The following is a 17,213-nucleotide window of genomic DNA, read 5'->3' as shown; positions in this document are numbered from 1 at the left end:
CCAGCTACAGGTGCCCCTGGCCACATGTTCAATTAATGGAATGATACAAAGCAGCTACATATTTTTACATGTATTCAATATAATAACTTTTTGTAACTTATTCCTCTTTTTATCATGTTATTGAATGTCACGTCATTGATTGAATATGTGGCCAAGTGACCACTTGAGGCGTAATTAATTGATTAATCACACCTTAAGAGTGTGGACAGACAGCTCCCTAATTAACTCATGGCACTTCAGAGGAAGCACCATGAGTTACAGAGTTTACCCCAACCCAACAGATGTTCGCCGTTGGGTCCAGGGGGTTGGGGCTGAAAGCAGCTGCTCTCCCCTAGTACCCCAAACCCCCAGCTCCAGTGCTGTCTACAGAATGGGAGGGTGGGGAAGGGAGGGAAGGGACCTCAGAGTGGCTCCAATCCACCCACCCCACCGTGCAACACAGGTTGGTCAAACCCCAGATGGAACTCCCTTCCTTCCTTTCTTCCCCTCCAATTCTAAAGATAGCACCTGGGGGAGGGCTGGACTGTATCAGCTACACCCTGCTCCCAGCATACACTGACATTAGTTAATGATGGCACTCCATTTTGGAGCACCTTCACCTGAAGCCTCATTAAATGAAGGTTAATTAGTCATGCAGTTGGGGAGAGGGTGTCATAAAATGAACTGCAACTTAAATTCCAAATTCAGATACAGGAACAGAGAGATGCATAATATCTACTGCTCACTTAGAACCTAAGGTGAAGGAATGGCACAGGCCAGTAGCTGCAAACAACTGCAGGGACAAAAATGTATGTTCAGTTTTAAAAACAAATCTCCAAGTGCTCAAGGGATTTAATTAAAAGGTGTATACTTCAGACACTGATTCTGTCTTTACAGGCCTGCTATATTTTTTAAAAAAATGCTACCTTGAGTGGATCGTCCTTCTCTGTAGCTCCACTGGCTGTCATATATATGGTGAAGCTCTGATTCAATTTCTTCCAGCTTTCAGCTGCATTTCTGGACAGCTTTAACTCCTCTGTAATTCTGAGATGCTACATTTTTCTGTCTTTCTTTGCACCCCACTCCTGGTACCACGTGTTAGTCTCAAAAGACCAAGGAGTTAAACTTATAAAATAATCAAGCTTGTTTATTCAGAGAGCCTTCTTAGCCTACTGATCTGCTATTTTATCCTGGAATTTCTGGGCAAATGTAACAACTTCTATATAACACTCTTAAAGGTTTCCACACAGTGACTATGATCAGTCAAAAGTATGTGAATATCCTCACTTACAATTCAAAGGGGTCTGCAACTCCATTTGAAACTATTTGGGGTCTGCAAGTGAAAAGGTTGAAAACCACTGATATATAACTATAACCTCCATGAAACTGATTGCCAGGAGATGATCACTGTTTTTATGGGAGCAAACTTCCTTCTTTCATAAAGTGGCCAAAATCATACAGCTCCTAATTATTTACTTTAACTGATTTGTTCAATAAATCCACTGTGGGAATGTGGTAAAGTCATATTCCATTTTGCTTTTTTTATGTAGGTAGTCCATCCCGACAACTGAAAATGCAACTGTTTTGGTAAATTTTTAACAGTGAAAGATGTTATTTTCATTTAACATCACCAAAGGACTAAATAGTTTAAACATTTCATCATTGCAAAATGCATGGTAACTAATTACAGCCTTCTTATTTTCTTCTAAATTTTCTATTTCTGTTTTTTTTTTCTTCAATTAGCAATGTGTGTCTATGAGAGTTGAGATGACTGAACAAGTTATATATTAATAAACGAAGTGTGTAGTTGTGATATTAAAATTATACTTTAAACAGATCATGTAAAATGATTCAAATCACCATGTTCTTATTTTAATTATACATATCTCTTATTTCTGTATACAACCTATAATTGGAAATAAAATAAAGTAAAATTACAGGAAAAAAAATCTATAGGGAAAAGAGAATAGCAACTAAGAAAACAATATAGAAAAATCCTAAATCTCTGCATAAATTTGCCTTAGGGGGGCAAAGACTTTCTTGGCCTTTGAAAACTACAAAAAGTGTTTTTATTGTACATTGTGTTTACAGAGTTTTTCCTGGGCAGTCCTTGAAAATATATCCTGGGGTTTTTTTTCTTTTACACTGTCTCCTAAATTTGTTAAACCAAAATAAACTATTTTAATTTATCTGCATATCTTTCTTCCCCTATTTCTTTAGCAGATGAAAGCAGAACATCTTCTGATGTCTATATTGAAATGCTTTCCTGGGGATCATTATAAGAACAAATCAGTTTGTATCTAAAAATTCAGGATGATTAGTGGCATAGTGGATTGTCTTTGCCTCTGCCTGAGGTCACAGTAAAAATTAGTTTCCCCTCTGTTTATATGCAGCACATAAGTACTCTCCACCTTGGAATAACTGGCTGTCATACATGGGACTGAAAGTCAAGAATGGAAGTATGTCTGTATACCTTCATGTCAAAATATCTATTTTATACTGTACAGCATAAAACCTACAGTATAAATGATAAAAGGAATATAAGTATTATAGGTTCATGAGAACTGGTTTTATTTACAGAGCTACTCCTCGATATCTTCAAGGATTTTATACTATCAAACATGATGTAACTGAACCTAAGCTACTTAGCTTTCATCATTTACCATATATAATTTTGAAGACATGTAAATGAGGAAAATCAGGTTTCACAATCCAGCACATTCTAACAATTGATAAATACATTTTTCTCTTTTAAAAGTCAAAATCTATATGCATCCAATACTATAAATTGTATGTTCTATACTTATTTATTTGATTTATATGCTGCCCTTCCTAACAAGGCTCAGAGTGGCTTACAATAAGAGAAACAGAATACTTATAAAATAGGAAAAAGATAAAACAACTTAAAAGGAAACTAAATATCAACATAAGACAGAGACACCCTGCCCCAATCAATGATTCTCAATCAGGGTTCCCTGAAGTGCCTTGAAATATTTTTAAGGGTTCCACAGAATGCTAGGTGTGCAAGCACCTATGCATGACTTAAAAAGATAATCCTACAGATTTAAAATAAGGATCAGTTGATATTCTAGTGTAAAGCATTCTAATTTATGGTTTTTATGAGTTTTGGGGGCGTGCCTTAAGGTTACAAAGGTTGTGAACTATTACCTTAAGGAATATCCCAGCCTAGCTTTATTTGCTAAATATTGTCCAAAGAGGAAAGTTTTTAGTGCTTTTGAAAGATCTCCATGCTTGGGCTCTGACAGGCCTCAAAAGGGAGAGACCTGAGGAATTACTGAGGAAAATGCCCTCCCATGTGTTTTTGCCAAGAGGATAGTACTTGCAGGAAGTTGTTCTCAGCTAAGCTTAGGGATCATAAGGCTTATGAGCAAAGGTAATCCCTAGGTACATAGGATCCAGACTGTTTAGGGCTTTGTATTTTGCATCAACTGCAGCTTCTGGACAGTCTTCTAGGGCAGCCCTACTTAAAGCACAATACAGTAAGGTTGGTATGGCAAAATTTCCCCTGTTGATCTTTAAGACCAACTTGGATTGCTTGGTCAGAGCTTCATCAGCTATACAACAGGGTATTCAATATACCAGAAGATTCCCCAGTCTATCACTGGGACACACACTTCATGCTTTAAAAAGTTTGCAATGGATATCTTCTATGGGGACATTTTCTTTCAAGATGGCTGCTAATCCATCTTCCGCTTCCCTGATGTCCTACTATGTTGCTGACCAAGTATCCAGCTGGAACCATCTGGGCAAACATCAGCCCAGAGACCCCATCCAGCCAGGTCTCAGTGAAATGTTCAGGGTAAGCAGCTTTGTTCTGAATGAGACTGAAGATGACAAATTTCTGAATTTTCAGTGCAGCATGTTTTTTGTAGTTACTGGGCGCATCCACATGTGACATTATATTGCCATAACTCATTGTTATGGTGACATAGTGTCAGTGGGTATGAACCATAATGCTGACACTATTGTACAGTAGCATGGGAAAAGACCCGTACGGCATATGGACTGCACAGTAACATCAGTTACTGCACAGTCATTTAGTACTTGCTCAATAACAACTGCACGGTCCAGTGCATGTGTAGACATCCCACTGATTCTGTCTTTACAGAAGCTCTGCCTCTTTATAATAGCCTACAAGTGTTAGAAGCAGAACAGAAAAGATATGGCACAGTAATACAAAAATTTCAGGAATATTGCATACCCAAACAAAATGAAACCTTTGAATGGCATAGTTTCCACATGAGACATCAGAAAGAAAGTGAGACAATGGAAGAGTTTGTCAAAGAACTCAGACTGCTGAGCCAGATATGCAACTTTGAAGGCCTTAAAGGGTCCATGCTCAGAGACAAACAGGATTGGGTATCATGGATATAAGCCTCAGGAAAAGACAGAGGATCCTGAGCTTAATTTGGGAAAGGTAGCCAGAATATGCCAAGCTGCTGAGATAATAAATGCCAGGCTGCAGAAGCTGGAAGAAAAAGCAGAACAAGCTGAACTAGTCAGGATTACAAGACTGCAAAAACCTAAGGCAACACACAAGCAATACAGAAGGGGGACCTCACTATGAAGCAGGCAAGTTGCAGCTGAAGAGAATTACTTGAAAAAACAGGGTCAGTTGCAGATGCTGTGGGGGTTACCATAAAACCCATCCAATGCCATGCATTTGGTAGAGAGCTGCAACAAATGCAAGATTCAATCACTTTGCAAAAGTTTGCAAAAAGGAGCAGGATGCAATACACAAGAAACAGCAGTTGCATCTTCTATGCAAGGAGGAAAATGAAGAATTCCTCATTAGCACAATGCAGGATGTTCATTCTTCTGGGGATTAGATAGTCACCCTAAACACCAATGGACTAATGGTAACTTTTAAATTAGATACAGGGGCACAGGACAATGCAATACAAGAATACATTATTCAAAAAATGAAAATTAAACCCATGTACTATGAGAATAAGAAAGTGAGACTTAGAGCATATAATGGGAACAAGATTGCAACCAAGGGTGTTTGTGCACTGCATGTTAGATGCAAGGGTAATATATAAGAAAAAAGCAACTTGTAACAGTCCCAGGTAGTGCCAATTATTGGGTTGCAAGCATGTAGATTTCTAGGTTTGATTAGCGTAATGGGCGCCATTGAGGGTCTAGAAAGCACGAGCATAGAAAAAGAGTTTTGTGATCTGTTTCAAGGTATGTGATCTTGTCAGCTGAGTACAAGATAAAATTATGAGAACTAAATGCTCCTACCGTACAAGCTCCAAAAATGTTCCCCTCGTACTAAGGGAGAAACTGAAGAAAGAAACACATAGATTAGTTAACATGAACATAACAGAAAAAGTGGAGCAACTAACTGCTTGGGTTCACTTGCTGGTCATAATAGAAAAAAAAGATGGATTCTTGAGATTGTGTCTGTATTCTAAGCAAATGAACAGGTACATGAAAAAGGAGCATTTTCCCATTGCACCCAGGAAGAGATTTTTGGCAACTGGCAGAAGCTAAATATTTATCCACTTTGGATGCCTTTTCTGGGCTTTGGCAAGTGCCCCTAGAAAAGAATAGCACTAGATTATGTATCTTCAATACACCCTACAGCAGGGGTGGGCAAAATATGGCCCATGGGCTGGATATGGCCCATGAGGCCATTCTATCCAGCCCACGGGGCTCCTAAAAAATTTAGAAAATGTATATTTATCTGCCCCTGGTTCCTGTAAAAAATGACAGGAACCAAGGGCAGTAGGACCCAGGGAAAGCCCGGTGGACTCCCACAACAGCAGGGCCCACCCAGCCCTGCTCCCCCAGCCCCAGTGGGGGCTTCTGGCCTGGGAGCATGTGGCTGCCCCACACCGGAACCTCAGGTAAGGTGGGGGGAGAAGGGCAGAGGGGGACTCCAGGCAGGGAAAGAGCACAGGGGGGAAAAGTGGCCCCTCGCCTGCCCTGTGGCTGGTGCCCCACACTGCAGCTGCTTGCAGCCCACCTGGGGCTGCCTGTGCTTGCTCTGGACAGCCCTGCATGGGCTGCAAGCAGCTGCAGCAGGGACTGCCAACCACAGGGTGGGCGAGGGGCTGCTTTCCTCCCCCCCCCCCGCTCAGCTTTTCCCTGGGCTCCTTTCCTGCTCCTTCCCAGCACAGAGGAAAGAGGCCCCTCACCTGCCCCATGGCTGGTACTCCCTGCTGCAAGTGCTCGCAGCCCACGCAGGGCTGTTTGGAGCAAGCACAGGCAGCCCCAGGTGGGCTGCGAGCAGCTGCAGTGTGGAGCACCAGCCATGGGGTGGGAGAGGGGCTGCTTTCCCCCCCCCCCATGCTCAGCACCACCGTGTAACCTGGCCCCACTGCCAGCCTGGGCCCTGTGCATCTCCGGGCTCACCTGTCAGGGCTGAGCATGGTGACAGAAGCTGTGGGCCCCCTGCTTGCTGCGCCGAGCAGGGTTTGCCACTGCTGCCTCTAGGCTGCCCAGAGCATGAACTCCAGGCAGGCAGCAGCAGCCAACACTACCCGGTGTGGCAAGCTGCTGCTGCTGACGGGCGAGCCCAGAGCCAGCACGGGGCCCAGGCTGGCAGTGGGGCAGGTTACAAGCTTGTGCTGAGCATAGGGGTGGAGGGGAAGTGGCCCCTTGCTTGCCCCATGGCTGGCGCCCTGCACTGCAGCTGCCTGCAGCCCATGTGGGGCAGCCTGTACCTGCTCCAGACATTTCCGCATGGGCTGCAAGTGCTTGCAGCAGGGAGTGCCAGCCATGGGGTGGGCAACAGGCCACTTTTCCCTGAGCTCAGCACCAGCTTCTTTCCTGCCAGCAAGCAGGGGTTCAGGGCTGTGCGCTGTCCCCTGTCTGTACCATGGGGCTTGGGGGCACTGGGTGTGAGTGGGCACGGGAGCCAGTGGGAACATGGGGCCTGCACCGGTGTCTCAGGGCCAGTGCCGGTGGGGCCCAGAGCAGGGTGGCAAGAGCGCGAGGTCCCAGCTGGCAGGGGCTCTATGGAGCCGGGCCAGCTACCCCCTCTCCCTGCTGGTGCAGCCCAGCCTGGCTCCACAGACCCATGCCAGCTTGTGCCCCACTTTGGGCCCCACCGGTGCCCCACATTGGTCCCAAGACATTGAGACATTGGTCCCAAGATGGTGACTGGGGGCGGGGCACCTATCAAGGGGTGGGGCTACCCATGCAGCCCTCAACAGCCTGCCAAAACTAGGTAAGCGGCCCTCTGCCGAAAATAATTGCCTGCCCCGCCCTACAGAATGTATTGTTTTGTAGGCTTTCTTTTGGGTTTTATTCTGCATCTTAAGTATTTCACAGAAAGGTGCAACAAATTTTCTAAGGTTGTGACGGAACTATGGTTTATATTGATGATGTATTAGTTTGGGGAAATACTATGGAAGAACATGATGAGGCTAATTAAGGCACTAGAAAGAGCTCACAGAGCAGATTTGAAACTGAACAAACAAAAATGCAAATTTAGAGTAAAAAAATAACATATCTGGAAGAAAAGCTCTGAGAAAGGCATGCAAATTCATCCTGTAAAGGTTAAACCCATTACAATCATGCCACCCCCTACAGATAAGGAAAGAATGCAAAGATTGCCAGGAATTATACATTTTGTTAGGAAATATCTACTTAATTTAACAGAGCACACCAAACACCTTAGATTACTCCTACAAAAGAATTCTCAGTGGGTATTGGAACATGAAGATGAAGCTGAATCTAAAAACTTGAAGGAAAAAATAATGAAAGCTCCTGTACAAAATACTATGACCCTAACAGACCCATTAAAATGTCAACAGATGCTTCTAAAAAAGGCATTGGAGCAGCATTGCTTCAAAAACATGGGAATAGCTGGAGACCAATACAATATGCATATAAGGAACTCTCTATGTCAGAGTATCTATATGCGTAAATTGAGAAGTTTGTTTAGCTCTGGTATATGGCTGTAAGATATTTCATATATTCATCTATGGGAAGCCTATGATAGATGATACTGATCATAAACCTTTGGTAACTATAGCAAAGAAAGGGTCATCTGACATACAACCCAGATTGCAGAGACTTTTCTTTCAAATGCAAATGTATGATCTAGATCTACAGTACACACCAGGAAAACATCTACTTATTGCAGATATATTGTCCAGAGCATATGACACAATGGAAAATGAAAGAATTCCAGATTCAGATGTAGTACATGTTAATCTAATTAAAATAGTGTTTGCTGTCACAGATAATTTGCAGTCATGGGAAAAGTTTATGAAAAATGTAACCAGTTAAAGTTAAAAGTTAGCAGCATTTAAAATTAACTTGAGTTAAAAGTTAAATATTTCCACTTTCAACTAGTTAAAAGGCAAGTTAAAAAGAGAGTAACTAGTTAAAAGTTAAGTTGATTTGTGAGAAATACATGAAACATGGTGACTTGCCTCTTAGCACCATTTTTCATTTTCAAATGCAATGAGTGGGTTTCTTTTTGATAAGCTGACACAAGCACTCTACTCAGAACTCACCCTGCTTTACCTGAAAACAATGTTAAACTTGGCATACTGTTTTCAGAATAATTTACCAATACCAATCTAATATTAGATCCTTCTCACTCTCTCCCTGTGAAGTACTTTGTAAAAGTCAATGCATCATATAGTCATACCAGAATAACAGAAAGGAGATATTCATAGCCAGGTGACAAATGAAAGCTGTTTCCACAGAAAACCTCTGTTGTTACAATTTTTATTGCTCAAAAAGTAACAAAAAGGTATAAAATATATCGCAATTAGAAATAATGAAAGTGTCTAAAAATCAGAATTAGGCTGAAATGAGAAAATCAGTTTAAATGAGAAAAAGCATGTTCAGTTGCATAACAGAAACTGTTTAAACATGCTTGTACTTCAGCAAAAGCTGCATTTCAAAATTTACTTTGACAATTTTCCCCTTCTGTCTTGTAAAACTAAGCCCCCACTACTGAACAATCGCTCTATGTGGGCAGATCAGGGAATGCTTGTGTTATAACGGAGGAATTATATTTTTTCATAGTAGATGACATCTCAGATCAGTTTCTCACAGATGAGAAGTAATGCTCAACTTCTTGGGCCCTGGGCTGCTGGTTCTGATCTTTATTAAAATTAAAAGTCATCATCTGGTTCACCCTCACTACTCGCTCCCACACTTACTGGGATCAATGTCTCTGCTTGTGCTTGTTCCCTCTCCCACAGCCAACTGGCTGTCCTGTTGACTTCTGCAAATGTACAGAAAATGCCAGCATGAATTAATGAACCCTGATACTTGTAGTTCTTAAGAGACCATATCTCAGAGGAAGGCATACTGCTTTCTGTCTCTCAAACAAGAAGTCCTAGAGTTGCAATAAAGAAATATCATTCCGTGTAAGTCCTAGAGAGTGGTGGTGTCAGGAAAAATTGGGAAAGCCAGATTTCAATTTTTTTCTAACTTTCAACTTATACTTTAAAAAGAGTTAAAGTGTTAACCTTTTTAAAGTAGTTAAAGTTAAAAGTTGACAGCTGAAAAATGTAACTAGTTAAAGTTAAAAGTTAGCCATTTCTTTAACTTTTTAACTAGTTAATTAACTAGTTACTTCCCATGACTGAATATGTGGTCACTAATTGCAGAAGCTACTGCTTAGGACACCACAGTGATAATAGCTATCTGTGCTGGTTGGCCTGGAAAACATATACCTAGCCGCTACTCTCAGTTAAAGGAAGAGCTGTCAGTACTGGATGGCATTTTGTTCAAAGGCTCATGACTTCTTGTTCCAACAGTGCTAAAGAAAGACATGCTAAACAGAATACATCAGGGGTATCTAGGCACTGAAAAATGCAAGGGATGGTTTATATTAGCCCAACATAAACAGTGACATAGAAGATGCTGTAAAGGCATGTACAACATGCCTGAAGTACAGATCAGAACAAAGAAAAGAGCCCATGATGGTCATGGAGGAGCCTGTAGCTCCATAGTATCAAATGGGCATTGACTTATTAATGCATGCATGAAAAAAAATATGTATTAGTACTGAAATATTATTCTCGCTCTCCTGAAATTGCATTGCTTGAAAGCACAACAGCAAACCATGTCATAACTCATATCAAATCGATTTTTGCTAACCAGGGAATTCAAATTGTGAGAACAGACAATGGACTTCAAATCAACTGTGTTGAATTTAAAGAGTTTGCAAACATATATGGATTCCATCACAGCACTTCAGGTCCTAAATACCCACAATCCAATGGTCTGGTGGAAAATGGAGTACAAATCATGAAGAAATTGTTGCAAAAACCTAGATGCACACACCTATGTTTACTTGTCACTCTTAAATTACAGGGCAACACCCATAAAACATGGATTGTCTCCAGCAAAAATGCTATTTAACAGGAAACTCAAAACCTGGCTGCCAACTCTTGTGGATGATGCTTATCAGAATGAAAAGCAAGATGTGCAAACATGTAAAAAATTTGACACACAAATAAAAATGGTACTGTGACAGGGGTTCCAGAGAGTTACCACAACTGCACAATAAAAATATGGTGCTTATTTCCTATGGACAATTGTAGAAACAAAAGGCAGTAGTTTCCTATCACGTAGCTCCCAGATCCCATAAAGTAGTCACACCAGAAGGAACAGATGACACTTGCAGCTCGTAAAGGGGAGAAAAGAAGTAGCATCATGAGATTTGCCAAAGGAAACAGAGCTAACATCAAAGCAACAAGAAATGAGAGAGAAGATTGAAAATGACACAGAAGTAGAGACATCTGAACAAGGACATCAAACAAGAAGTAAACCAATAAGGACTGAGAATGGAGAGAAACTGAGAAGATCACATAGAGATAAAAAGCCAACACAAAGACTCATAGACACCTGTTAAAATGTGCTTTAACAATGGGTTGAACTAAATTGCCAATGTTAGTATTATATGGAGATATGTTACATGTAAAGGAGGAAGATGTGTAGATACTTTTAAGAGTGTTATGTAGAAGTTGTTACATTTGCCCAGAAATTGCAGGAGGTAACAGCAGATCAGTAGGCCAAGAAGGCTTTCTGAATAAATAAGCTTTATCATTTTATAAGTTTAACTCCTTGGTAATTTGAGAATAACATAGTATTTTGTGACCCCTTAAGACATAGTCTCCAGATCACAGGCTGAAAACCAGTGGTGTACATATGTGCTGCAAAACTCTAAGGGTCTAGATTGGCATTCTCCTCCAAACCCGTAATACCACCTTCCCTACCCCAAACCCACAGAAATGACCAGCAATTACAATATCTACTTGATAACTTTGAATTTAAGCCAACCCCCTTCCCCCATTGAGATTCTATACGTGGAAAATTATATATTTATAATCATTTTCCATGTAAAGGATCTAATTAGTGGAAGGTCATCTTAAATCCATTCCCCTCACTGACTTCTATGGCAGGGAAAGCAGTGACAGGAGGCCAGATGCCTGCTCTTGCTTCCCTGTCTCTTGACCGTTCCCATGGCTCCCCCCTGCCACCTGCTCCTGTGTCCCTTCCCACCTCTTGCACTCCCATCGCATGTTCCCCCTGCAGCCTCTTCCCAACCCCTTGCCCCGCCTCCCAGGTCTTCAATTGCAGCTGTGCTCCTTGGGGCAAACAGCAGCAATGGTACCACCAATCAGAAGAAGTGGCAGCAGCTTCCAGCTGGGCTGTGTCAAGATTGAAGGGAGCTGGAAGAGAAGGTCAGGAGGAAAGGGGCAGGTGGTGGGACAGACTGCAGGCACAGAGGGAAAGGGTGGATGGGCAGGCTGCACGTTCTCCCATCCCCACCCCATGGTCTGCCCTGTGCAATCCCCAGTGGCATGCCCCCTCCCTCACCAAATGAGCCATTTTGGCCTGGGGAAGGCTGTGGCTCAGTTGTGGCTTCAGCCTCAAACCCAGGGCCAAAGATGAAGCTAATCCCCACTTGCCCTAGGCTGGTTCTTGAATCCAAAATGAGGGGTAGGGGGTTCCCCAATGCTGATTGGGAAATAAACCTTATCTTGAATTCAAGTAAATATGGCAGTAGAACCAGGGCCTGCTCATTTCAATTAAATGATTTCCCAATAAATTAGCAAACATGAGCCACCCGTGTTTTCTTAATGTAAACTGAATGATCATTTTGTGTGGAATATCAGAATATTCATAATCTTCTGGACATTTTTTAGTTGAGGTCCTCAGCTATGTTAAAATCAAAACTTGGGGAAGCTAAAACAAAAAAGCATGAACAACATGCACTTCATTCTCACTTTGCCCATGCCATAACTGAAGAAGGGGTTGAAGAGGGAGAGCAAGTTTTACATTAAACCAGGATTTCCTCATGCTAGGGTAGCTTCTCACTAGACTGTGGAGGCAGAGTGTTCCAAATGAAGGGCTGGGTTAAGACCCCTTTGGAACAAAGTGAACTTTAACAAAGGCCAAGGATAGAACTGAGATTCTGTTTGCTTAGCTACAGTGGAACAGCCTTCAAACTAAAAGCTTTAAAAGCAGATTGGCTTCTACGTAAAAGCAAATAGGCTAAAACGTGAAATTAAATTAAATTAATATATTTTGGAAGAGGAAATAGGATGTTGGGGGGGGTGGTAAGAGAATGACCAGGTGCTTTGCAAATTACATACTTAATTGATTATCTCTCTAACACAACCCAATTAGTGAATAGAGCATTCCAAGACTTGCATTTGAATTATCTGATTGTGCAGATTCATTGAGGTCAGTGCTCTTTTTCTAACCTACTTTCTTTGGCTGGTGGTTTCAGAAACTAATCAGATCTGACCTGGGTCATTTTCCTTTTGAATCTATCCTAGCTGATTATCATCTCAAAAGAGTCAATGTATTAAGAAGCATCTGAATCACTTCTGAGGTGGCCCTATGAGAAGAGAAAGTTTCATTATGTATACATGCAGAAAAATGGGAAATTATTTCAGTAAAAATCAGTGAATTATCAGTTTGAAAAAACCCCTCAGACAAGCTGACAGTTTTAAAGGAAGAGCATTTGTAATATGAAATGAACTGCATGATTCATCACCCTACATCCGCTTTACTGGTTTACAGAAACTGCACAGATCTCCTAAACAGTACAGACGAAGCTTCTGTTCACAATTCTAGACAGGAAAACAAGGAAGATGAATGGAGAGAAAAGAGACAGTGAGATTCAGAAAGTAAAATCTTCCCAGCTTCAGCAGCAACTCTGGGATTTGTTTTTCTTTTCTTTTCTTTTCTTTTTTCTTTCTTTTTTTTTTTTTTTTTTAAGAATTTCATCATTTTGCTAATATTATTTTTTTTTTTCATTTTTTCTTTTGGTATCAGACAGAGAGAGAAAAAAAAATAAAGGGAAAAACCCAACTAAAGAAACAAAATTTAAGTCATGTACTTTTTAAATGAATGCTGGTGCTAAAACCTCCCAGCTGCAATGAGGGGTTTTTCTTTTTGTTTTGTGCCAGTTCTGCTTCCTTGCAAGACACAGGTAAGAGAAATTTTTACTTTCCTTGGTAAGATCTATTTGCAAATACACAGCATGCGTAACATTCCTCACAAATAAAAGTGATTCAAAGAGCAAAGAAAAAAGAAAATAAAGTCCATCCTTCTGCCAGCAGAATACTGGATGAAAGACTTCATGGGTGCATGCCACAAAATGCACCCCATTGCATGTGATTTGGTTGAGCCTAATTTATATACTGGGAATCTGGTATAAAAAGAAGCACAGGAAAAAAAAGTGTCACAGTGCACAAGGTGGCAGCATGCGCTGCCTGAAACCAGAGCCTGGCTGGCCAGAGCCACGCTCCAGCTGCCAGCCAGGCTCTGCGTATCCAGATCACCACCGCTACAACCCCAGGAGGCCCCCAGGACCTCAGGTAAGGCTGCTGTGGCCAGCCCAGGTTCTGGCCTAAGCCTTCCCTATCCCACCCAGCACAATTTGCCCCGCACCAGAACTTGTGTGTAGGGACATTCTTTGGGGACAACTAGCAACATCACAACTATGTCTCACTGTTAGTTGTCCTTGGAGAAGTGCATGTGCACACTCATTTGGACAAGCCCCATGTCTTCAACATTGGCAGAGTAGGAAACAAGACTCAACAAATTCCTAAATTCTTTGTTATAGAAACAAAAAATTACTCGACAGTCTGAACTATTAATTATTAGGATTTTATTTGTGTGGGCACTTTATTTTGAAAATAATCTTGCATTTAACTTAAAGAGATAGTCAAGGGCATCAGGAAATATATCCTTAAAATTCATAGGTTTTTCATTTTTTCCATTTTAGTTTTAATTCTAGCAAACTAGAAAGTATGTGCAGATTCTCACCCATCTAAACAGACTTTTTTTCATTCTAGTTCAAGGATAATTGCTACCTGGTTGATAATTACATTTAATACTTACACTTTACATGCAGCTTCTCCAAAGTAGTATTTCTCTTTTCTCCAACTATGAGACAAACACTAGAATGGGAGGCTCAGTACCTTTTGTTTTTAGGATAAGTAAGGGTAGAGTGCAAAACCCCCAGTCCTGGCCAATGAATAATACTCCTACCAATAGCTGAAAGCTTCAATCCCTTTCCTCAAGGCGTCCTTTCAAAGATAAATACAAGCAAAACAAGCCACTTGAAAGAGTTGATAGTCAGTCACAAATGTCAGTCTTTTCCAATTTAGCTTGCAAAGGAAAGGACACACCCTTTTCCCAGGTAATCAGACCACATACACTTGTTCTCTATCTTTACATCTGAATTCTGATCACCTAGGTTAGTCCCCTGTGTACAGGAATTGTGGAAGACCTTTGCTTGCATGAGTGGTGCCTGCCATTTGCTAACTTGAGAAGATTGAAAACATTTGCAGATGATGATATGCTGCAGTGTATGGGTACAAGAGGCACTTGTAGGACCCAGATTTGGTTTACATGGATTATTTTAATCCACCTACAGCTGAGCAGGGATCAGAATGTGCAAGCATTTATCACTTGCTGGAGGTCGCATGAGCATCAGATCTGATCAAAGAAAAACCATACAACAGATCAAAACACAGTTTTCACAAAATAACTTTATAGACTAGAACTTACTCTTTTAGCCTTACATCTCACTGTGGTAAATAAAATATAAGATTTACAGATAAGAAAACTAATGTCTGGCCTAAATATACACAGCAAGTCTGGACAGGTCAAGAAACATTCCTAGTCACCAGACACCAAGCTTCCTTCCCATGTCTTAGTCACTGAGCTAAAATTTGCTTCCTCACCAGTTCCACTATCCCAAAACATTTATTATGGAGAACTCATACTATTCAAAAGAACACAGGATTTTTTTTCTACATATTCTTCACTTCTATATTCTCCTTGCTTATTGGCAACATATGCTTGTGTTGTGTTGTATTGTGTTGGGCTGCAAACACTATGGTACATAGACAAGGAATGATATCTTATATTCACTGTTGCTGAAGGGAGACTGTCATCAGCTTCAGATGGGTCAGGATTTCACTCTTTGTCTTTACTCAAATGAAAAAGCTACGTACAAATATTAAATAATAAAACTTACCTTTTCTGATACTATAAATCAAATTTCTCAATGTCTAATGTTCTCTAACATAAGGTGGACTGAAAAAAATGAAAGATCTTAGAAAATCTGACCCATATGAAGAGAGAGAGAGAAATATAGGTAAATACATGTAAACTGGTATAGTATGTTTCATTTTAATGTTGGTCTATCTATTCAAATATGTCATTTGGTATGACAAATGGAACTGTTAGCATGTAAGGAAATAGCTGCTGTTTTGATAGTACAGTCTGATCAGAAGCAAGAAAGCTTAGTGCAATACTTCTTGTGATGTTTATCAGTGCAAAAGTCTACGCAAAAATTTCATGAGTAAAGCTGTTGATATGCTTACCAAAGTAAAGTAATGTTTCACACTTTTTTAAGTTTACCAACATTTGTTTATGAGCACATAAAGGCATAGGATTACCTTTATAACAGTTTCTCCAGGCTTCATGTCTGTGTACACATTGACATTATAAGATATATTGGAGAAGGTTGGGGTGTTATCGTTTGCATCAATCACTACAATATTGACTGTGACTGGGTTACTCTCTTGCACACCATCAGAAGCGGTCATCTACAAAGGAAAAATAATTTAAAGGTGTTAATCTTAGGACAAATGTAGCTAACAGAAAATACATGCCAAGGTAAAATCTGTTTTTCTGTTGTATTTACTTTGGCTACATATATAAGCAACATTTTTGGATGTCTTGTTCTAAATCTTTGCATGCATTGAAGTGTGGGAAAGTTATCTCTCCACACACACTGTATTGGACAATATTGTTCTCTGCTAGACTAGAGAGAGCCACTCTTTGGATAATAGTTAATTGAGAAAATTATATTAATACATTATTGAATGTATACATTATTGAAATTGTATATGTTTTCCTTCCCTTCATTCTTCTTGTCACTGAAGGTCCCCAGCACATATTACACTTAAGATGTGATTAACCAGTTAATAGCCACATGTTAATGCAATTAATCGTGTTATAAAACAAGGAATAAGCCACAAAGTTATTACACAAAATATATATAGCAACTTTGTGTCTGGTTCCTGTGACACCATTAATCGAATGTGTGACCAGAATGTGTGGGAGCACAGCTGGGAGCCTCATCACCTGATATGGGCTCAGATGCAGGAGCGCAGCTCCCAGGTTCAGGAGCTTGCATGGGAAACCTGGGATCAGGATCCCAGGCTTCCCCTACTGCAGAAATAAGGCATCTGATGCTCAATCTCACAATCAAGCCTCCTGCCATACATGCATGGCATGAGAGGAAGATCCTATCACACCTTTAACTGCTTCTCTGCCAGGGGTTGAAGAGAATAAGTAGCCACTGCTTTTCTATATACTTACGCAACACCATCAGTTAAGAAAGTAAGTTTCTAAAGCACAGAAGTTTGAACAATTTTTCATTTTTGGATTTGTTTTGTTTTTCAGAAAGATGTTTATAGTACTTTTCCCTGAGCAGATTCTTAACTATTGAAGCTCAATACTATAAAAAATGATACACATCTAAGTGCTAGATTGTCAGTGCTATATGAAACCCTCTTATTTTCTTGCCCAGACTGTAGTTGCAGCTAGTTGGAGATTTCATAGATTTCATAGACATTAGGGCTGGAAGGGACCTTGTAAAATTATTGGGTCCAGCCCCTACCCAAGGGGCAGGTAGTCAGCTAAGGTCAAAGAATCCCAGCAAGATAAACTGCCAAATGTTTCTTGAAAGTGTCCAG

The 17,213-nt window shown here is 40.7% G+C and overlaps 1 protein-coding gene across 3 annotated transcripts in view; it reads right to left on the bottom strand.

Moving 5' to 3' along the window:
* PCDH15 (protocadherin related 15) overlaps positions 1–17,213 on the bottom strand; it is a 1,303,618-nt gene that overhangs the window by 417,871 nt on the left and 868,534 nt on the right. For all 3 annotated transcript variants that reach the window (XM_059729933.1, XM_059729932.1, XM_019484297.2), the window contains one exon: positions 15,909–16,058. In XM_059729933.1, the coding sequence (XP_059585916.1) occupies positions 15,909–16,058 (150 nt within the window). The remainder of the gene's footprint in view (positions 1–15,908; positions 16,059–17,213) is intronic.

The sequence above is a fragment of the Alligator mississippiensis genome, chromosome 6, assembly GCF_030867095.1.
Source record: "Alligator mississippiensis isolate rAllMis1 chromosome 6, rAllMis1, whole genome shotgun sequence".
In the NCBI taxonomy this organism is placed as follows: Eukaryota; Metazoa; Chordata; order Crocodylia; family Alligatoridae; genus Alligator; species Alligator mississippiensis.
The sequence above is the reverse complement of the archived record's forward strand: the minus strand, read 5'-3'. Positions and strand labels throughout refer to the sequence as shown.